Here is a 22,511-nt window from a genome sequence, read left to right as displayed (position 1 = left end):
TAAAAGCGCATTTACTGTCAGCAACAACAGCAACAACAACAAGTAAAAACAACAACCTCAGAAACCTAAGACGCTGCGCTGTGGAAAGTTAATGATATTTAGATGCCGTTTTCCGTCGATACAAAGAAGCGTTCCGTTCTACTACTCAGCTTTCTGCTCATTATTACTCTACCGCCGGTTCTTCCCGAGGCGTTCTTTTCAATTACTGCAAACAACAAGGCTCTTGTAGGGTTTACCTACAGGGCAGTTGACAATGCCGATTGGTTAGATTGCATCCAAGCTTGCCAGACTGAGGTCTCTTGTATTTCATACAATTTCTGGCAAGGGAGGTGCGAGCTTAATAATTGTGGCTTTGAAGACGGATGTAGTGCAGAAAGCACTCTGCTGATATGGGTTCCTGGTTCAACTTTTCAACAGTTAGCTCCCATTCAGGTAGGTCACTCTACAAGGTAAGGTAAGGTAATCTTTTTTTATGCACGGTGTTACAAATTCATCAGACATGAAATATTATAAAAAAAATTAAAAGCTTAATTACAATTACTGGGTTCCGCTAAATACAGTATTAAAATTATTCAATTAAGTATATACGAGAAAAAGCCTGTTTTACATGAATGCGATGCCTTACTTGTTATTATCATAACTGTGCAGACGTGATTTGAAATTACGAAGGGATTCTGCTTGCCTTTAGTTAACGTTTCAGGAAGACTATTCCACAGAACAGCACCACCGTAGCGAAAACTATTACGGAGACAATTTGTGTATGGCTGTGGAATATAGTTAATTTATTTATATAATCTCGAAAATTGTATGAAGGAGTATTAGATCGAGCATTAGAACTGTGAGGTGACATCTTTTATCTTTTAGTCTTTTTGCTATTTGTGTGTATTCTATAATAGCTATTATTATTTCTTTTTTTATTATTATTATTTCTTTCTGCTCTTGCCCTCTTCTGGATATTACCTTCACCCTTATTTGCCGATATTATTTTACCTGAAGTACAGAAATAAGACATCCTTTTAATTTTCTCTCCATATGGATCGAACCCATTTTGATCAAGGAAGGTCGTCTAAAAATGGACTTTAAGTGTGATCCCATTGTATCGCTCTTCTTTAAATTCGCAGGATGAAAAATCAAGATGCAAGGATAAACGGGAAAGCTTGAAAAAAGATGGAAGAGGTAAGAAAAATCTTGCATGGCCGTTTTTAGTTTTTGAGTTCCCAAAATGGTTTTAAGTTGTGGTTTTTTTTTCTTTTTAAATTCTAACGAGTGAAAATGAATGAGTTTTACAGATATGTTATTGAATTTAGAGGTTGCCAAAAGGCGTTGAGGACGGGGAACAGGGGAAAGTCGATACACGAGAACGCGAAGAATGCGCGCGGGAACCAGAGGGTGCAAGCGAAAACGCAAAAGGGTACTCGCTTATAAGAGCAAAGGCTAAACGAGAAAACCGGGGAGGCGCCAAGGATGTGCGCGGGAAGCCAAAGGGTGCACTAGAAATATTAACACACATCAACTCGTTCACTGACGTAGTAACCGGATCTACTTCTTTTCTAATTTTTAGTTATGATAAACGCAAGCTTTAGCTGCACACATAACATGTCAGCCTACGTGGATGGCGATTTTGTGACATTAATGAATTCAAGAAAACCAGTGAAGGATATCGACTGTGAACCCCAAGCTATTAACTTCGCAATCCCTAATTCCACCCGAGTCGTTGCCATAGCAGCAACGGGCAGACAGGCTTCGATTATTGGCTCATTTAGTGATGGTGTCGTCACAGACTCCACGTGGAAGTGCAACTCACAAAAGGAACTTAAGTGGGCCCTTCCTGAGTTTAATGACGATCTCTGGAAAGCAGCAGAAGAAACTTCACCTACGAAAGGAGGAACTAACGGAATAACTGAAATTTCCTCCAAGGCAAAGTGGATCCATATCACTGAAGATGATTCCACGCAAAATATGTATTGCAGACTAAGTCGTAAAATAGGATCTCTGAACTAGAAATCCCCCCCCCCCCCCCCCCCCGTCGTCGTAAAAGATGGAGATACGCATGAACTGTGGGTATATCTTCTTTTTACCTTCATTTTTTGCCCTCTTTCGTTAGCTTTAAGCCCGGGAGGGGGCGAGGGGTGTTACTCAACAAATGTTTTTACGGGAAAGCTCCGCCCCGAGGTCTAACCTCTTACCCTTATATATAGAATTTTTCACGAAAAACGTACCCCTTTTGTATACCTTCTATTGACAAATGGTACCCCTTTCACATACCTTGTTTAGAACTTTGCATCCTTTTTAACTGCTGTAAATGCACTGTCTTTTAAATAGTAGGAATCAATCCGCAAAACTAGAACGTTTTCTTGACTAGCTTTATAAAGCCATAAAATTCATCAGTAAGCCCTTTTGGGCCCTTTCAAAGTAACAACATTATTTTTATTCACACTATTCAGATACAGAGGAAGAGGGAAAAATAAGAATACAAGAAACTATAGAAAACGAAAGGATAGAAATTATATAACTATATGTACAATTTTTGAATCAGTGTGCAACAGCCAAAGTAGCAAAGCTTTCGAGTTGACTGCTGCTTAATATTTAATTTGAAGTGAAGAAAGGAACGAAGGAAAGAAATAATAATTAGTATTAAACTAATTCACAGGGCAAGAAGTGTAGTGAAAACGGAATGGAAATATTACATTAAAAATTACAACTTTCAGATAAGCCAGAAAACGAAAAATGATAAATATGATTACAAAGTAAATTTCAGTTGGAAATTCAGAAGAAAAGAAACTATGACTGACATTCACTTAAACGATAGATTTCCCTACCCTTTTATATACTTGAACTAATGAATGTTGAAGAATATAGGATTCCTGTGTTCGACACTTTTAATTTGAGCAAAGGTGTTCGAGGAATAGACAGTACTCACTTTGGATTGGGAGTTAACGGCGAGGGTAAACGCACAACTTCTTCTGAATTTCATAAGGGAAAAGTTTTAATGCTTGAACGTATCGTCCGATGCAAAGGAATCTATAGAATCCCGAATCCGGGAAATTTTTGCTCTTGGAATCCGGAATCTTAGAAAGTTTTTCTTTTGGAATCCGGATTATGTATCCAGGAATCCTGGATCCCACTAATAATTGGAATCCAGAATTCAAGTTCCACTAACAAAGACCTTAATCCAGTACCTGGAATCCGGAATCCACTGAGTGAAATCCAGAATCCAAGACTGTCCTTCATTTCCTTACACTGGGCGAGACTTAGACTAGGCTTATGACTGTTTGCAACTGACCAACGAATCCTATTAAGAAAACATGATCACAGTATTCACTTGTATGAGGGAGAGTGGTAACTAACCTTCATATGTTGAGGGGAGACTGGAAATGGGAATAATACGCGCGAGGAAAGTCGGGAAGACAGATGACCTTGTATTCCTATTAAAGAAACTGCACCATTTGAGATTAGTGATTTATAAAAGCCACGCTTTGCAAACTGTATATCTGAAGGACGCTATTAGGCGATAAATGAGTCATTAATTATTATGACTTCTAGAGAAGCATTCAAGGATTTTTTAAACTATTTACTTTAATTCATTGTAAATTAAGCGAACTGAACTTTTAGTCAGATTTTTTTTTGTCGTTTTTTTCAGTTTACTTTTGGATGATATCAAATTTTTTGCTGCAGGCTTTTCTTTTGCTTTTTGCTTTGTGCAATTGCCTTATGGCTCGCATTCTATTAAATGTTTTTTTTTGTAAGTTTTGCATATTGTTTGCATAAAACGTTCAGACGTATAAAAAAGACGGTAAATTTCGTGCTTAATATTTAGCTGTATGTCGATGTATGAGCCAGGAGGCGTTTTTATTAGCAAATACGATAGCACACAATAAAATAAATAAAACTACTCTGTATACAAATGTATGTGTCTTTTGAAAGGTTTTTTTTTCAATATTACGCTTTTGTTAGCGGCATCTGACCACAGAGTTTTTATTTTTTGGCTAATTAATTGCTTCTGTAGAAATATGGAATTATAGCTATTCTGATCAAATATTTAGGAGGGTGATTATGATAAATCAAAAAAGGTTGACATTATATTTATGTTCTTCCTGCTCGGTCGATCGGCAAACAGTGTTGGACTGATCATGATAAATCGGTTTTCGCCCATATTATATATAAACAGGATATTTTGTGGTAAAGTGTGGAAGGTAATAATTTTTTTTTCTGAATTCCAAAGCCGTCAACAAACATAGACATGTCGTGTTTCATGATTTTCGCAAGCAAATAATTAATTCTCAACGTAAACAAACATTATAGTTTGCTACTATTTACAGCCTTCTCGATAAAAATGCTAAAAAACACAAAGGCCAACTACAGCTTAGTTCCATTTATTACCGGCCAAAGTTATGTTAGGGAAGATTAACCGAACAGACTTTTCTCTTAAGCCATGTGGTGTTGTTTATTAAAAGAGAAACGCCAACTGACATGGCTGGGTTTCCACCCATTTTCGCTGGGGTATAAATTCATACATTGAAGTAAGTAGGAGTACTAATATAAAACATCATCATGTGGTCTAACATGAAAGAATACACCGAGCTAAAAATGACACGGTATCCATTTTACAACAAAAAAAGAATAATTGTAGAGGAGGTTTAATAATACCTCACCGAGATAGAACAATGTTGACAATTTCAGCTGCTACGAAAGTTCTTCCTATTGGTTATCGCAGAAATATATAAGCAGCAAAAACAAAAACTTTTTTTTTCATTTTGGAAAAAGAAGTGCTTATTTTCAAACAATCTTCCTTCAGCATAAAAACAATTCTGAAGTGAGAGCCATTTCACATTTACAAACCCTGCTGTGAGAGAAGGTGTAAGAAATGAAAAATTCTCCTTTCTTTTGTTTTATCGCAACGATTCTTCTTGGATCTAGACCTTCTAGCTTAACGCTGTTCAGCTCTTTCACAATCGAAAATAGACTCTTTCTAGGCAAGACATTTGGGTCGATTTTCACTTCCGACTGGCTTCAGTGTTTACGATCTTGCGCTGAAAACACAAGATGTTTATCATACAGCTTTGATAAGCAGGCCTTAGGTGAAAACTGTTTTTTACATGAATGTGGTTTTCTCGACGAATGCGCCGCTCTCGATACGCTCATCTTTGCCAGGGAGTCCGTTTTTCATCAGTTGCAGCCTGTAACGGTTTGTATTCATTTTAAAAATAAGGTAGAATCATCATTATATTATATAATTATTCATTTTAGAATGATAAAAGTTGTCAAGTTCTACTCGACTATCTGCCTTTGTCACTATCAGTAAATTCTCTCTATCTCCCTTAAAAGATAATTTTATGCTAGGGTACAGGTTACGATATCTAGGTTGATTATGCTTATTTATTTTTGTTTATTTTAATTACCATTTTACGTAATTTAATTATTGATGTTCATTATTTTCCGACAGAATCAATCACAACACAGGAATTGCCGTTGGGCAGATTATAGTAAGTATTAAGGAAAATTAAGACATTTCCGGTCAGACGAGTCTTGGTGTCTGTGTATATTAGATCAAACCAAGCCCTTAAATAAAACTTATGAGTTGAAAATATTTACTCCACTCAACTGACTCAACCCTTTGACAATCTGCCGCTGTGACAAGGCCTAATGGCCGAGCGCTCATGGCATGCTTAAAAAGACGAGTTTGTCGGTGAACTTAGGATGAAATAAACTATATCAATGGGGAGTTGGAGAGTTAAAGCCAAACTTTTATTGAAGATGAAGCAAATATAAATATAGTCAGGAGTGTAGTTGTAGATCAATTTTATACTTGGTGCGAATTTTATTTTTGTTGTTTATTTTTTGGTGTGGTAATGAATGATAACAAATTTCAAAAAGAAGGAAATCACAATATATACTTTCTTTAATCAATAATGAATCAAAATTGATGAAGAACTCGACATTAGAATGTGGCCTTAATAGGATATTAATAGTATTTAAAATTCGTACCAATACCTTTTTATTTTTCTACAAAGAGCCTTGTATAATATTTTGCATAAAAAGAACCGTAATGCTAAGAATAATTAAGTCTAATCAGTGATCATCATCATCATCATCATCATTATCATCATCATCATCATCATCATCATTGTCAAAATCATTGTCACTGATCATTATCATGCCTAGATTATGAAAGTGACAAGGATAAATTTAAATCGTGCAATACCGTAAAATTCCGAAAACAAGCCCCGGGGCTTATATTTTTCAAAGGCCCTTTTTGAGGGGCTTATTTTTGGAGGGGCTTATAATTATATTCGGAGGGGCTTACCTGGGCTAGCCTTATAGTTCGAAGTAAATTTAACGTTTTTGCGTTGTTTTACTTTGCATTTGAGTACAAGCCCCTGGGGGGGCTTATATTTGGAGGGGCGATTTAACGGAGGGTTTTTTGCGTTACCAGTTTGGGGGGCTTATACATGGAGGGGCTTATTTTCGGAATTTTAAGGTATCTTTTGTTTTTGCTATTGTATTATTATCGTTATCATTATTATTAGTTTTATCTATGTCAGACCAACCTATTCCCGAAGCTGTGTTTGACATACAAAGTACCGATGTATGTGAAAGAAGTTGGGTTGATTATTTGGATGGATTAAGCCAAGGTAAGAAAAAAACCATGGTACTTTTTTTCAGTTGTACATGTTAATGACTTTAAGTTTTTTTTTTCTTCTTTACAAACCTCTTCAAGGCCCTTCCTACATTCCGTTCTACGTATATGGGTCATGTAGCAGCTGCTCGGAAGAGAAGTCACCAATGGTGTGTTTTCCTAACCCTAAACAATACTTGGGTCACGTACATTGCCTAATTCCAAGGACTAAACATTTTTGCCACGCAGTCTATATTTATCGGATGGTCACGTGATGACTTTTGTAGGTCTTGATCACGTCGCTGAACTGAACTGACTGCAAGGGCCTAGGGAGAGCCGTACAGGAGCGAGGCAACGTATCATAGATAGTAGGAGATAGTATATTTTGCACCATAATACGAGAAGATGTCAGAATATCGAAAGGACTTATGAAATAATTTTGTACGTTTTCTTGTAACAGCTTTAGGACGAGAAAGACACTCAGCTGATGTTTGTGGAAACAAACCTGTTTTGCTGGATAAATGCTTACTTCAAGACAGAGGAAGAATCAATCTGACATCGGTGAAGTACATGGAATGCAACTGCTCGTGTATGGATTGTAGTGACGAAGGAACAGTGCGTTGTCGCTGGTCGAAAGTATATAAAATAATTAAAAAAGAATGCCATAGAAGCGAAGTATGTCGAGTGCGAATTGACAACGACTGTGAAAATGCAATCTTGAGATCCTTGAGAATTGAATACCAGTGTGTGTAGATTTCCGCCCCGTGAAGGCCTTTGCCGGTTCATAAGCTGATAAATTCTTTGGAAACATGTAGCGATGTAGTCACAAAGTTCAAGTTAAATATCAATCTAGATTTAAAATAATAGACGGTCGAAATTCTTCACTCTAGAAACTATAAGAAGGATAATTACACGCCTTCGGCGCAATGATTTCGGGGATCGTGTAGGTGGACAAGCATTACTTATGACGAGCTACAGCTGTTTCGGACAACTCACGACCTGTGTTATCAAAAATGTTTCAGGATTTTGCTTTTTGTGAGGGGTTTTCTCCTGATAGTCAGGAGTGGAGAATTATCAAACTTTCAAACTAGGCTCCGAGGGAGTAAAACCAAAGAAATGAGTTATTAATCCCTGAATCTCAATGTGATTTCTTTTTTTGCACCCCTCAGCTTCTGAACCAGGTCTGAATTTTTAAATATTTCGAAAATGGCCTATAAACTTTACTCTATTTGGGGGAAAACGACACTTTTTTTAAAAAAAGGGGGAATTGGGAAAGTTAAAGCACTATAGAGAGTCTTATTTCAACCAAGAAAATGTTAGCAGTGATAATAGAATTGGCTTTAAATCACGGATAAACCTTTTGATTATCTACAAGTTGTATCGCTATAATAACAATAATAATAAAATAATCTTTATAGAGAAAACTCCCTCACATAAAGTGGTTTTCTGGGAGGTCCTTTGACTAAGATTAAACAATATTAAAACTACTGATAACAATCAAATATAAAAAACTAGTGGTTATAAAGTTAAAAGGCTAGATGACTAAAAAAGGCAAAAAAATAATAAAAATAGAATCAGACTAAAAGATTTAACTATCGAAAAAACAAAGGCTAACGACTAAAAAGAGAAAATAATTTAGATGAGCTGGATAGCTTAAGCCTGATTTTAGGAAAAATAAAATCTTGAATAAAAGCAGAATGAAGTTTTATTTAGTTTGCTTCTTGAAGATTCTTTCCAGGTTAAGTGCGTACTTGTTTGGACGCCGTACTGAGTTCCGCTGGAATGAAAGGGTCCTTATGATTGGTCCATATGAGCTCATATGGGACCAAAAATCCGTGTATCTAAAAACCGTGTTACTGACGTACTAAGACCGCTGAGGCCAACATGACTAGATATTAACTGATATTTTGTATTTTTATGGAACACAAAACAAGAAATTAAAGAGGCAAATATCGAGCTATGTTGACACAAAAAGCTAAGGCAGCTCAATGAGCGATTTATCATATGGCCAAAAGTATTTTTATTTCTTGCAACTTAAGAAGGGAAATCCCGCGCGGAGAAGAGAGGCTAATCTTTCCTGCTTGGGTGGCCAATCCGAACACACACATTGCTTCATCCGATCTCCTCTTCGAATCCAGCCAAATGAAAAACTTTCTTTTTAAATCAGTCTGCTGGTTGAATGAGCAAGGCATCAACACCTATTAACTTTTGCAGGTGTTGAAAGATGTTTGAAGCACCAATCATAGGTCAGTCACCTGTCGTTGACACTTGACTAAAGTGATCTTTTCCACTTCCTATGAAATTTCCATGTGGAAATCACCACCTTCAAAAGAAAAACATCGCAGGATGAGGACATGTCTTGAAATTCTTTCACTTAAAAGAAAGAAGGAAACGCATGCTACGCCGATGACTTGCGAACGTCAAATCTAATAATTTGCTTTCAAATCTAATTGTAAGTACATTTCGAACTTCTTAATGATATTCATGGTGTTTACGATTTCTAGAACGACTGTTTTTGGATTTCTTGGTGAAGTTCTTATTAAGGAAGTAAACAGCGGTTCGCATTACATTTTTCAGTGAATAGGGGCAAATCGTGAACCACTCGAAGTAATATTCTTTTGAATACTTGGACCGCAGCTTTCGATACGAAACCAGTGCGAACATGAGGCTCGCTGCGTCCCTGCAGACAGGTACTGTCGTAATAAGAGTTTTTAATGTTACACGCTCTTGTTTGGAATTGATTTGCTTCTTGTTTTTGTTTACCTGTAAAAATACAGAGGATCTACATCGTAGATATTGGTTTGATTTGAAGGTATTCGTTTAAAATGTTATAACAAAATTATATTCATACTGAGATTCACCGTTATACAACTACTTATTACTGCAGTTTATCGCGTTAACTTGATCTTGAACGCTTCTCATGTCAGTGTCAATTTACAATCGTCCGCCAGTTTAGAAACTGTTCAATCCCATTCGCTACTCTAGAAACGCAAACGAGACTAGACCGAGTTAACTTTCTCAAGGACGTCTGGAACTGTTGCTAGCGAGAGCGAAAAAATTGGCAACAGTTCATCAGCGCGCTCTCAGTAACGAACCAAGAAACAATTGCGGGCACATTTCAGCTCCAAATCTCATTTTTACTTCTTTCCCTGATATCCAGATTGATTCCAGAAAAATAAATTTGAATTTTATTAAGTTTAACTCCTGATCTTTTAAACACCTTACTTTCGTCACTTTATATTAATTGTTTGTTTGCTTGTTTGTTTGTTTCTTGAAGAGGTGTATATTTAGGAAGGATCATAGGAACGGTTGGAGACGAGGAGACAGGTGGTGATAGAGCATGAAAGCTCCATGAAAGGCTTCTTAATATTTGTGCTGCTGGAAGTTTTTGAGCTTTTATACGCACAGAAAGGTACATCATTTCGCCTCTTTACAAAGGAGAAAGAAACTGGGCCAGAGTTAGCTTTCAAAAAGACTGCTGGGATTGTGGGGACTTCTGGGATTCTGGGATACTAGGGACGCGCCGGTCAGCTATTTGTCATTTTTTTCTCTGTCCTCAGTAAGAGACCCAGAAGTCTTTGCGAAAGTTAACTCGGTCCATGCTTCAATTGCTCATAACGAATTTTAAGCTTGAGTATCAAACGCAGGTTTCTAACAAAAGTGTACGATTTTTACCCGCAGTTTATGATTACCTCGGTTGTTGGAAATATGTTCCCAGCAATGACAGCAAGTTTCTTCCGAAAATCATCTTATCACCTGCAAAGAATCACGTTTCAGCAGTACATGACTGTGCTCTAGCTGCGCGCTCGCGTGGGCTACCTGTGTTTGGAATAAGAAACAGTTCTGAATGCTTGGGTAGCGTGCACGCCGCACTGACCTACATGAGGTATGGTCCATCTTATGAGTGTTACAATGGCACAGGGGGGCCTACAGCTATGGACGTCTACAGTTTGGAAGGTAATTACAACACAGAATTCGATTTGGACGTACGATAAAAACAACAACAATTTCTGTAATTTTTCTTGATTACACTTTCTTGGCACGCAGTTAGCCAAAAGCGCTTGTCGTAGCGTACCAAAATTGTCGAGACCGACGTTTCTGCAATCTGCTAAAGTCAAACTCCATCATTTACGCTAACATTAACTCTATTCGAAATGGGCGACTCCCTTATCTCATATAACTAACTGTTTTGAACATAGGATAAGAGGGCTATAGAAATAAAGTTATTATTATTATTATTATTATTATTATTATTATTATTATAATTAACATTTTCCTTTTTCAATAATAACATCTTGATTTTTTAACTTTCCATTGTTGTTAAAAACTGTAAATTTTATGTCACATATGTTCTTTTTTATACTACAATCAAAATTAGGCAATTGTTTCTTAGGAAAATAATAGTTTCATACAGTAAATCGTCATTATTGTTTGTTTTTACGAGCTGCATTGCGCTCCATTCTCTCTGACTGAGTGCCATCCGATTTTGAGAAAAACAGGCGAGAAAGTAGAAAACTCCACACACCAAATTCTCATTGAGGTCATTGAGAAAATCAGTCTGTAATGTTAGGCGCTTTAATCACCAGGAAACAAACGCCACTTACACGTGAACGACGAGCAGGAAAAAAGAAACTTCATCTATGATCTCTACAGCTCCACATATGCAATAAAAAAGAACGACTTTGCTCAGAATATTCCATCAAATGCTGCCAGACACCCATTGGTTAAAGGTGGTCACGTGAGACCGGTAATGCTGCAGCCTCTCTTTAAGGAAATTGACGAACGAGACTTTGGTGGTAGGTGATTATCTGCGTGTGCAAGCAATTTCACTGACAGATCTTTTCACTTGACATCACGGCGGCCATTTTGGCGCACAAAATAATGAATCGATGGCCATGTTGGTTCTGTACCAAGAACATCCTGTGGGGATTGAATTCTTTCCTTACACAAAAAATTTCTTTTGTTCCATGAAATTCGCACAGTTGCCAACCACGTGAGTGAGAAGGATGTGTAAGCATGCAGTAGTTGGTTGGAGCAGGGGCTAGGAGGGGGGAAGGGTAACGTACGAGCGGGTCACCTCAAAGATAGAAAGACGCTTGTCAATTTGGGGGATTTTTATTCTTCTTAGCTTTAGAAAGGCGCGCAAAATAGAACAAGCGAAAGTGCGACAGCTCATTATCAAAGCAACTAATCAGAATTGACAAAAAATCTAATTGCGTCTTGCTCCGATTGTCCCCTACTCAGACCCGCAGGCTACTGACGTGCTCGGTTTAATTTCTATAAATGGTTTCCTTGAAAATGAATTTAATTTAGAGATTATTAATTCTTCTTTGAAATTTTAGTATACAGACCTCCAGTGAGTGGAACGAATATTCTGACCAATCCAAGCTTTGAGGATCCGTTGATTAATGACCCGGTAAAAGGTTGGAGCTGTCAGGGTGAGACGGATGATCCTAGGGGCGGTGTTATTGCACGGTATACCCAGGAATATCCAAAGCAAGGGCAATACACTGGGATTTGTCTGGCTCGATTGTCTGAATGGGCAGGACCTGGACAGTATGTAGGTGAGCCAAGTGAATTGCTACAACTGTAACAATTGTAAACTCCTGTCGTCAATTGTTTTGATTTGTCCCCTTCGTAGCGCAACTGCAATCCGTGACATTAGAACTTGGGTCAATTGAAGAAATAACATTGATATGTTGTGCTCCTTATGCTAGATCTTCTTTTCCCTGTCCCTTTCAATGTTGACCTCGAACTTGGACATTCCACCGAAAAACCACTACAAAATAACATTGGAAGAGAGAAAGACAGGTATCAGAGCAGTCAGCGGATGACCCAAGTTGAATGTCCTTGATTGTGGGTGTTATAGCGAAAAACATCTATATCAAGGAAATTTTAATTTGTCTAAAATAATGAATGTCTGAATGGGTGAGACGATGGCTAACCTCATAACCGCTATCCGAGGCTCTGACTAATTTTTTTTTTCCACAGGAAACAGAGTTTTGCCAGGTCGAGTCTACAAGTTCGAAGGATGGACAAAGCTTTTGGATCGCAAACAAACAGGAGACATTCACAGTCTTGAGCTGTGGCTCAGGTATAAGAAGAGAGGAGATAAGGAACAGAAAAATAAACTGCTCGCTAAGAGGACTAAATATTCACAAGGTAAATATGAATAAATGATAAAACACATTCAGTACGACCTGTTCAAAATCTTCTTATTAATATTGCCATGATTTTTTAAAAGCTTCACCCTAAAAGTTTTATTTAGCTGGAACCATGAAGGGGTAGGTGTGAGATCGAAAAATAGATGGCCATTAAAACGACATTGAAATTCCAACTCGGTCAATGTCCTCCCGGAACTCTTCCTCTATCTTACCAGCGCGCAAGGGGGAGAGGGGGAGGCGGAGGTGGAGGTGTTCCCCTAATATCAGAGACGTCTAGGCTAACCTGAGATCAGGCTCTATTTTCGTTTCGTAAGAGAGAATGCATGAGAACTGCTAGAATTGGGCCTGATCCAGGTTACATCTTGGCAGACTAGGCTGAATTGACTTGAAAGGCTTGTATTCATAATAAGAGAATTAGTAAAAATATTTCAGAAAAACGTATTTCCTCTCATTCTAGACTATGGCTGGGTGCGCTGGCAGACTTCGTTGGAGATGCCGCTCGCCAGAGCAGGATTCCAATTCGTCTTTATTTACTTCAAAGGACCAAAGCCAACTGTCGATATCCTATTGGATGACTTGTATCTTGGGGAAATACTGCAACCATCTGATTGGAAAAGGAACAGTGATATACTGATCAATAAATACAGGAAACGGAACATTCAATTCAGGTTTGAAATCAGTTTGGTTTTATGAAAATGAACTCAATTCTATCGTTTTCTTTTAAGTTGTTTTATCTCATTATAATTATATTATGGATTTTTTCTTTTCAGAGTGAATATCACAGGCTCTCGATATACTTCAGATCTGCTCCCGAAACTTAAGATCAAAGTAAGTTCGATTAGCGGACATTTAGGCTATGTTTACATTATACAATTTCTGATCTTTCTGTGAATCAAAAATGTTCAGCAGAAACCTTTGGTTATGTTTACTTGGCTTTCTCATGTAGTTTTGACTCTGAGGACGTATAATCATCCAAATGAAAGCTACAAAGCAGTTCTTTTGCACAACCGTTTGTCGGGCGGTTCAATGAAGTTTGAATTATCGGACTTTGCGAAGAAGGCCTATATAATGACCACGCCAAAGAGAGCCGTTCAGCAGAACGTTTCCAAACAATGTCCCTGTTCATTCATTGGGATAATTGGGTTCTGGGTGCATGATGCTGTTGTGAACATACAATGTAATAGGCAGTCTCCCAACCAGAAAACACGAAATTTCAGCTGTTTTATTCTCTTTTTTAATGTTCTATTCTATTCATACTCTCACTGGTTTACGCGCGCATTGACGTGTATAAAGTTTGTCGCCTGGTTTATGCGCATCTTCAAATGTACCCTTGTGTAAAACATGACGTTTTTTTCGTGTAGGTAAAACAGAAATCGCATCTTTTTGCCTTTGGTGCTGCTGTGAATAGTAACTTCCTGCTGCACAAACCCGAATATCGCGATTTTTACCTGAAAAACTTTCAGTGGGCCGTCCTGGAAAGTTCTCTAAAATGGGGTTACGTCGAACCTAAACTGGTGAGTTATTTACTAGAGTCATGACTTTATTCAAAAACGTACTCAGAAACTACTTATTTGCTTTGGGAGCATTAGAAGACGGGATACATAAAGGGATTGAAGCAAATGAATATCAGACGATATACTCATCCTCGTGTTTAAAATAACACCTCTCGGTGTTTGGTTTTCAGATGAAACACTCCGGCTTATTGTATTTGATATATTACTTCTAAGGGTTTGGAGATCAGATGACCAGCGTCGGTCCGTGTTTGGATATCACATGAAACACTCCTTGTCGTGTCAGACGAATTACCCCATATGGTACTATTTTGTTGTTGTTGGAGTCGAAATATGCAAAATAAAAAGCAAATTTACTATTCTAACTGCACTGTGTGTTATAACTGACGCACCGTTTGCGTTTTGAACTTATTTTAGGTACCTTTCGCTTCAGGGTCACATAAGTTATGACATTGCGGATAAAGCTGTAGATTTCCTCCAAGCTAACAAGTAAGCCAACTCAAGGTTCCTTGTTATACCACTATATGCTGATAGAGCTTCCTGATAACTCTATTTGTACACCTAAGATGTCAATCTAAATTTTGAAACCTATTGAGTATCGAGCAGGTACCAGAAATTCATGCCCTAGGCTTGTCCTCCTCTCCAGTGGCGGATCCAATGGGAGGGTTTGGGGGCTCCAAACCCCCCTCCCCCTCCACCCCACCCCCCCCCCCCCCCCTGTCAGACCTGACGCTTGTTTGAGACGGAAATTCTTACATCGACAGGATCGTATTTCACTTATTAACTGGCTAATTTTCTTAATGAAACGGACTCTGCATTTTGCAACTAAACTAAATTCCAAGGATATTCAAAAATGTAATTGTTTTGAGTAACCTCCAATGATCTGTTCGCCTCTGCTCGCAAGTGCGGTATTTCCGGCGCCAACAGCGACCGGCGTTTACAGATTGAGAAACACGTGATCGTCTCTGCTTTCTCAACTGGTCACAAAAATGTTCAACAGACCTTTCTGAACCAAAGTTTGGACCCTGCCCTTAATAAAAAATTCCTGGATCCGCCCCTCCTCTCTCAATAAGAGAAAAAAAGGAGGTTCTGCTAGCAGGATGCCTCGTAATGCGCAGTTAAGAATGCATTTTCTTGTTCAAAAACTGTGATGAATGCTGCAAAATATGCGAATTTTGTTGCGATTTTTTTTGCATATTTTTTCTACTTTTGCGAATTTCTTAGATTGTTGAGCCATTTTTTTAGAGACTTCTTCGGTCGTATTTGCATTTTCCTTGACGTTCTTTACCTTCCTCTCTGGTAGAAATATTTGTGTTAAATCAGTCCTGAAGGTAACATCTGGTCATTTCACTCGTAATATTTATGTCACATTGTTTGCGTTTTAGCAAGATGATCCGTGGCCATTGCGTTTTCTGGGCGGTCGACACAGAGGTTCCATTTTGGGCGAAGAAACTCCCTAACGATAAGCTCAAAAAAAAAATGAAGGAAAGATTACAAACTCTTCTCTTTAGATATCGAGGACGGTGAGTCAGTATCTTTCACTCTTTTTAAAAAACAGATTGCTTTCGAAAATGTTGTTCGTATATGAGTGCATTTCGGAGTTTCCCCTAGCAGTCCCTATGCACGCCGGTAGAAAGAGCTTGCAAAAAGAAGAAACTTGAATCACGTTTTACCTTTCTGGAAATTGGGCAGCCCTGTTTCAAAACTTTCTAAAGGAAAGAAAAAACCTTGAGGCCTCTCTGACTCAAAGATTAACCCTACCTGTTACGTTTATAGCTTTATGCAATGGGATGTTAACAATGAAATGCTACATGGTTCTTTTTTCGCGGACCGAGAAGGATTAGCCATTCGAGACTGGATGTACTTAACAGCGGCTAGTGTTGATCCCGGCGTTGATTTGTTTGTCAATGATTTCGATGCTGTAGAAAATGGACAATTAACCCAGGTAAGTTATAGTGTATCACTGAAAATTCTTGGACATTAGTGGAGGGAAAGGCTAGATTAAGCAACAATCACTCACTGAAATGTTTATTCCAGCCCTATTTGCATTAAGAAAACGAGTTAGTTTGAAAGTTTCCTTGCCAGATACTTACTCCTAAGAACTGCGGAAAAAAACAAATTTTCCCAAAGTCGTAACATTTTCGATTTGCTTGTCTATCGGAATGACAAACATGATTATGTGTCTCAATTTCACCAGGCCTTTCTTGAAGAAGTCCAGGATTTACTATCACGAGGAATTCCGCTGGACGGAATTGGAGTTCAGGGTCATTTCACTGGTCACGTGAATCCGACACTTCTTCAGGTAAGTACGTAGTTTTTGGCACTTTGATAAGAATTTCAAAGTCGCTTTTTTTCTACCAAGAGGTTGAAATGTCACTCAAACCGTACCAAGGGAGAATTATGGAAATGAGAGGAAAGCGTCCAGTCTAAAAAAAAAGCCTTAGGATATGTGAATTTCACCAAAGTTAAGTTGATTTCCAATGAGGTCCGCGAACTTTTATTCAGTGTTGTAGAAAGAGAGTATTGGGACATTGTGCTCTCTTGGTTTGTTGACATTACAACATTCTGCATTGTTCGCTTTGAGGAAGTCGCGCGTGGACTTGATGACGTTTCAAACAATCGATTAAAATGTGCGAACGTCCCAGTAAATAGACTTCTGTTTATTCACAACCTGCTAAAATAACGCCCTAAGATTCCTTCTCTGTCTCATTATTATTTCTTGGCTCAAACTTCAAAACTGGGCTGAAACTCATTGATCTTAACTAATGTCGAGGAATGGAGGCAGGAGCCGGCAATCTATCAGCCCCTGATCATGGAGGAACAAACACCAAAGTAAAACCTGGTACTCCGAAATAGAGATGACTAGTAACTTAAAAGGACAGTATCACCGAGCAAGATTTTAAACAATGCGATTATCTAATCCTACTACAGGTTTATGTACGTCAATTGAAAATCCAAAATGTTGCCGTTAGATTTGCTAGAGCAGTTGATAGATGATAGAGCAGTTCTACATGACGTCACGGCGGCCACATTGATGTTCCAAAACAATGAAACGGCGGCCATGTTGGTGATCCAAACCAATCGTCTGGGAGTTGAAATAGTCGGGGCGAGTTTTCAAAGTTTGATTGCGTCATCATGAAAAAAAGTCACTTAAAATCCAATGAATTAATTGATATTTTGTGACTCCTTTTTTCACTTGTTGCAGTATTATTTGAACATGCTAAGTAAGGCCAAGATTCCAATATGGCTGACAGAAGTTGACGTTCTCGAGAAAAATCCGTTTAAACGAGCCGATGCGTTGGAAACTGTCATGAGAGCTGCATTTAGCAACCCAAATGTCCAGGGATTGATTTTGTGGAGTTTCTGGAGCCAGAGTTCGTGGAGAGGTCCTTACACTTCTCTTGTGGATGGAAACGACTGGCAGGTATCAAAAAATACCACCTACCCCTCCCTTAAGCCAACATTTACACTTACTTCTCACCTAGGGCAAAATGTTGGCTTAGGGGAGGGGTAGGTGGGCAGTTTCCCAGAAACGTATGATGATCCCAAAAGATACTAATCCGCCACTTTACAAACAACTTGGCGGAGTTAGCTTTCGCAAAGACGTCTGGGATAGTTACTAGGGATGGGCCGGTCAGCTATTGGTCAATGTTTTCCCTCTCCCTCGTAATAGGGTCTCACTGGGGTGGTGGCTTTGACAGTTGACAGTCATTTTTTCCAATTTTGACGGTTGACGGCTAAATTTTAGGGCTTTTGACGGTGACCATTATTTAGTGAAAATTTAGTCAAAGAGTTAAAGTAAATATTAATTTCTGTATTGATGATTTCTCTTTGTAAAAGGCTTAAAATAGCGCTGACTAATTCTAACATCACGGATATATCTTGCTTTTCTATTCCGCACCTGTTTTTTCCAATTTTGACGGTTGACGGTTATTTAGAGAAAATTTAGTTAAAGAGTTAAAGTAAATATTATTTTCTGTATTGATTATTCCCCTTTGTAAAAGGCTTAAAACAGCGCTGAGTAATGCTAACCTCACGCATATATCTTGTTTTTCTATTCTGCACCTGTAGATTAACGCCGCTGGTTTGCGATATCGCAGACTCCTGCATCAATGGACCACACACGTCACGTTATCTCCCACGTTCACTGACCAGTCAATGGCCTTTTTTGAAACACGTGGATTTTTCGGAGATTACGAGGTGACATTACAACTTCCCAATGGACTGAACACCACTCAAGCCTTCACGTTGAGTCCTGGGAGTAATCCAGTCGTCATTACACTCCATTTACCAGGTATATGTTTTATTTTTTAATTTTTATGCATACTTTGATGATTCATCTCTCGCGCAACTGTTAGGAGTGTTTTATTTTCCATGATTTACCATAGTCTATGTGGTTTATCTTATCGTTGTTAGATCCCAGTCCAGCACAAGACATAAAACAAGTGGGTCTAAAGCGACAAGAAACCCCCTTAATAGGCGAAGATCCAAGAGTCTTAGCAAGTATCAGCCACGGAGGCGAAGATACTGATGACTCACAATATGAAACTGACGAAGAACAAGACGACGAATTTCCACAATCAGAAGACGATGATTCACCCGAATTTGCTGGTGAATAAATGTCAATATTTATTCTTGAGTCAGTTGTTCACTTTTTCGTCCCTTCCCGTTACTCACGATCACAAATTGCGTCAATTAGTAAGGTATTCAAACTTCCGTAAGGCAAGCAATGAGTCTTCAGGTAATGGTAGAGAAGGTCCTTCAGTTAGTTTGGTAGACAATCATGCAGTCAAACATTCAGGCTGTCAGACTGTACTGTGATTCCTGTCTGTCTAATCAGACTCTAATGATATACAAAAATAACATCGATTATTAAGAGCTTCAATGATAATCATTCTACAGTTAATTTATATCCTTAAATAGTTTAAACTTAACTTAAGAGTACTTTGTTGGAACGTGTTGTACTGAATTACTGCGACAACGCAGTCTTTTGCATCACATTCTTTATAACAAACACTCAAAATCAGTATATTTTTAGTATCTAGGGACCTAGGGAACGCGAGCAAGCTCGGGAACAAATTTTCTAGGCGCGCAAGGCACTTTAGGGAGAGCGACTCTTCCCAAAGGCCTTTGCTGGTTAGCCCTTTAAACTTTTCGCGTTTCCTTGTTTGATTGTATACATTGCAATAATCCTCAGATCCTTTGAAGTCTTCAACTGGATTATACATTGGTTGCTTTGACAACACAGAATCCCTCACCCAACTCAAGTACCGATACGAAGGGCATCCGGCTATGGTCCCGGATGTATGCATCAACCACTGTGCTTCTAAGACATTTCCTTTCGCTGGTCTGTTAATGGCGTCGGAATGCCTATGTGGAGCTTATTTTAACGATGACGCGGAAGTTGATAATGAACACTGCAAGCTACCATGTCAAGGTGACTTTCGGAGAAGCTGCGGTGGACGAAAGCACATTGCAATTTATTCTACAGGTTTGAATAAAGCTTTTTGAGTACCTTTGAGCATGTAAGAGGGGCTTTCTTCGAAAAATGACCCTCAAAAGGTGAACGTTCGCAACGACACGTTCTTATTTTTTTTCCACGTTAATATATGTAACAGGCTCAGGTTTTACGATAGCGTTATTTGGCTTCGAGATTATATTTTCCTGGGTAAATCACCGGGCTCATTTATATTTTCAAACCTCCTGGATTGCAAAATTTTAAACTAGCGCCAGAAAACAATTAAATGCATTCTGAGAGTTGAAGCAAAATTATACCATGGTAAAAATGGCTCAAATGAGCCATTCGCAGGCCTCAAGTTGCCTTTTTTTCCCTTCCTTTTCCTTTTTTTCCCCACATAAATGAACATAAAAGGTTATTGACTAACTCAATTTTACTTTCAGAGTTGTCCACATCTCCAGCCCAGAATTTCACCGACAAGAGGCAAAAGGGAGTGTTTTGATACAAACAATAAAAGCTTGGAATCAAGTCTACATTGTAGTTACACATACAATATATTATGTCACTGATGTCCAACTCTGTGCACAATTCGAATATTAATGTTAAGCTACAGTAGCTCTTTACCAGTGCAAATTATACGGAGAATTTGTTCATAGAATTTCCCTTATTCCTCATGTTTTGATATTCAAGCAACTCATCATCAACTCATTAGAGCAGGATAAGGCGCTTCAAAAACATTGGTAATTTATGCACAGTAATTTATATAGAATTAGTTGGCCAAAGCGGAAAAAAACATATTACTTAAATAGCCGTTTGGGTAATGCTTCATGTAAACCCGACTTTTGCAACGTCTTTTGTTCTTTGCACGAATTGCACTTCTTTCTCGTGATTTGTATACACAGTACGCGTACTTTCACGGATGCACATGCAGTGTCATGGACTAAAATTACAAAGGACTCTTTTGACTATGACTGGCCATTTCCCCAGGGGCAGTTGTAGTTCCTTTAATAATGTTTTTAGCTTTTATGGTGTATATATTGTCTATATATAACTGAGCAAGAGTCAATAAATTCTGATCTTTCATTTTATTATGCTGTGGATTTTTGCTTACTTATATCCTTTCCTTAAAAGTTCAGTAACCCACCAAACCAAACGCACCGTGATATGGAAATTAGGGTTATTTTTTTGTCAATCAGTTAAGAGGAAAATCTTATTCCAAATAAACTTCAAAAGAAAAACTTGATAAATGGCGATTAAACATTCCTCATTTTGTGTTGGTGGCTTGTAAAAAAGCTCTCCCGGCAGATTAAGAACCACGGGAACAATAGCCTAATCGATTTAAATGTCAATTTTTTCTGGTTACACAATTTTCTGAATTTTCCTTAGCTTGTGACAGTGTACTCAGGTACCCCTATTAAGAAGTCTCGGTATCAGCGATCCGTATTTAAGAGGCGCCCGTGACAGATGAGTCCGTATTTATTATTTGTATCATTAAATACTTAAGGTAGTTTGATTTCTTGACTGCATCTTTATAAGCGTCGCCCGCTCCAAATTCCCAAGAAGAGTCGTTTAAGATTGGAGATGCGGAAAACTCACCCATAAAATGCAATATATATAGAGAGAAATGATTAGTATTTCTATTATTTCTCGTGTTAACAGTAAAAGGCTGTTTAATGGAGGCTGGTCGCACTCAATAGAGTTTAGTCATATACTTAGGAAAATGTTATTTATTTACATTCGGCGGAACTAAACGTAGTGGCAGCGACAGAGAATGTAAATACTTCCCTATTGGTATGAAAGTACGTGAGCCGCTATGGCGTTACTTGACTCTATTGTTATTAGGTATGTAAGGTTTTGACAGTTGTAATGTATTCATCTCAGCTCTCGAACTATCAACTTTTATTTTTATATCTTACTTTATTCATCTGTTGATTGATTTTTTACCCTTAACCCCCAGAGGTTGTGCGATCGCATCGGTTGGGGAATACGTTCCCAATTTTTTCCCGTTGGGTTTTTGGGTTTTTTTATCAGGCGGCGCACATGAATAGTTTAGCCTGAGTGACTTTATTTAGGAATATTTGTATACCATTCTTTAGTTATGATGTTGCCAGACTTTGTATGTTATTTGGACGGCGTCAAACACTCAGGCTCCACAGTTCGAGCTGCACACCCATTCCCGTCTCTTAGTGGTGAATATAAATAGGAATAGCAAAACACCTTATTTGGAAACAAGCACGAGATGCATGATGGGAGCAGCACTACTGGTCCACAATCAGTCACCACCTTCTTTCTCAGACTGAATTTTCCCACATCATTTTTTTTTCAAAATATTTCCAAAACAAGTGTATCACGCCCTTGATGGCCGCTTGATGGAGGTAGCAAAAACTGGAGAATTAATTCTCTTGAAGGGATTGACCAAGAGGAAGCCGCGGCCGACTGATTCAAGACTCATGAAAGTCGCTGCTTAAAATAGGTGACCGCTTAATGGAGATTCAACTAGGAAAGAAACTTTCAGTGCCAGGATTATTAAGTCCATTATCTTAAGTCAGTTACCATTATCATAGTTCGTTATATCATAGTTAATTGAGTGGAATGGTTATGAAACCCGTCAGACCGTCCTTTGTTATATGTTTTTGTGGACCTGAAAGTGCACAACGTTCAAATGAATTCCTATCATTTTGATTGTATTGACCAATAAAAACGTTGCATTAATTTATTCCGTAACAATTTGCCAACAGAAAACAAAGGATTGTGCTCTTTCA

The 22,511-nt window shown here is 38.3% G+C and overlaps 2 protein-coding genes across 2 annotated transcripts; both read left to right on the top strand.

The window, feature by feature from the left end:
- The first annotated feature begins 37 nt into the window (after nucleotides 1–37).
- On the top strand, nucleotides 38–2,003 carry LOC140921859 (uncharacterized). The gene is made up of 3 exons (XM_073371858.1): nucleotides 38–432; nucleotides 1,122–1,176; nucleotides 1,562–2,003. The coding sequence occupies exons 1-3, from the start codon at nucleotides 103–105 to the stop codon at nucleotides 1,999–2,001; spliced, it is 825 nt and encodes a 274-aa protein (XP_073227959.1). The 5' UTR covers nucleotides 38–102; the 3' UTR covers nucleotides 2,002–2,003.
- Nucleotides 2,004–9,910: 7,907 nt separating this feature from the next.
- Nucleotides 9,911–20,406, top strand: LOC140921858 (uncharacterized). The gene is made up of 17 exons (XM_073371857.1): nucleotides 9,911–10,028; nucleotides 10,298–10,573; nucleotides 11,203–11,412; nucleotides 11,959–12,180; nucleotides 12,608–12,778; nucleotides 13,238–13,448; nucleotides 13,551–13,608; nucleotides 14,142–14,294; nucleotides 14,725–14,780; nucleotides 15,677–15,814; nucleotides 16,068–16,236; nucleotides 16,489–16,593; nucleotides 17,497–17,715; nucleotides 18,363–18,585; nucleotides 18,708–18,902; nucleotides 19,489–19,782; nucleotides 20,193–20,406. The coding sequence occupies exons 1-17, from the start codon at nucleotides 9,968–9,970 to the stop codon at nucleotides 20,249–20,251; spliced, it is 2,820 nt and encodes a 939-aa protein (XP_073227958.1). The 5' UTR covers nucleotides 9,911–9,967; the 3' UTR covers nucleotides 20,252–20,406.
- The last annotated feature ends 2,105 nt before the right edge of the window (nucleotides 20,407–22,511 follow it).

The sequence above is a fragment of the Porites lutea genome, chromosome 12 (assembly GCF_958299795.1).
Source record: "Porites lutea chromosome 12, jaPorLute2.1, whole genome shotgun sequence".
In the NCBI taxonomy this organism is placed as follows: Eukaryota; Metazoa; Cnidaria; class Anthozoa; order Scleractinia; family Poritidae; genus Porites; species Porites lutea.
The sequence above is the reverse complement of the archived record's forward strand: the minus strand, read 5'-3'. Positions and strand labels throughout refer to the sequence as shown.

What these genes read in the sequence shown, in the direction of transcription:
- LOC140921859 (XM_073371858.1), top strand. Translation starts at nt 103, where the DNA reads ATGCCGTTTTCCGTCGATACAAAGAAGCGTTCCGTTCTACTACTCAGC. An exon ending in AACAGTTAGCTCCCATTCAG is followed by an intron (nt 433 to 1,121) that starts GTAGGTCACTCT and finishes TTAAATTCGCAG; the next exon opens with GATGAAAAATCAAGATGCAA. An exon ending in CTTGAAAAAAGATGGAAGAG is followed by an intron (nt 1,177 to 1,561) that starts GTAAGAAAAATC and finishes TCTAATTTTTAG; the next exon opens with TTATGATAAACGCAAGCTTT.
- LOC140921858 (XM_073371857.1), top strand. Translation starts at nt 9,968, where the DNA reads ATGAAAGGCTTCTTAATATTTGTGCTGCTGGAAGTTTTTGAGCTTTTA. An exon ending in AAACGGAACATTCAATTCAG is followed by an intron (nt 13,449 to 13,550) that starts GTTTGAAATCAG and finishes TTTTCTTTTCAG; the next exon opens with AGTGAATATCACAGGCTCTC. An exon ending in GATTTCCTCCAAGCTAACAA is followed by an intron (nt 14,781 to 15,676) that starts GTAAGCCAACTC and finishes TTTGCGTTTTAG; the next exon opens with CAAGATGATCCGTGGCCATT.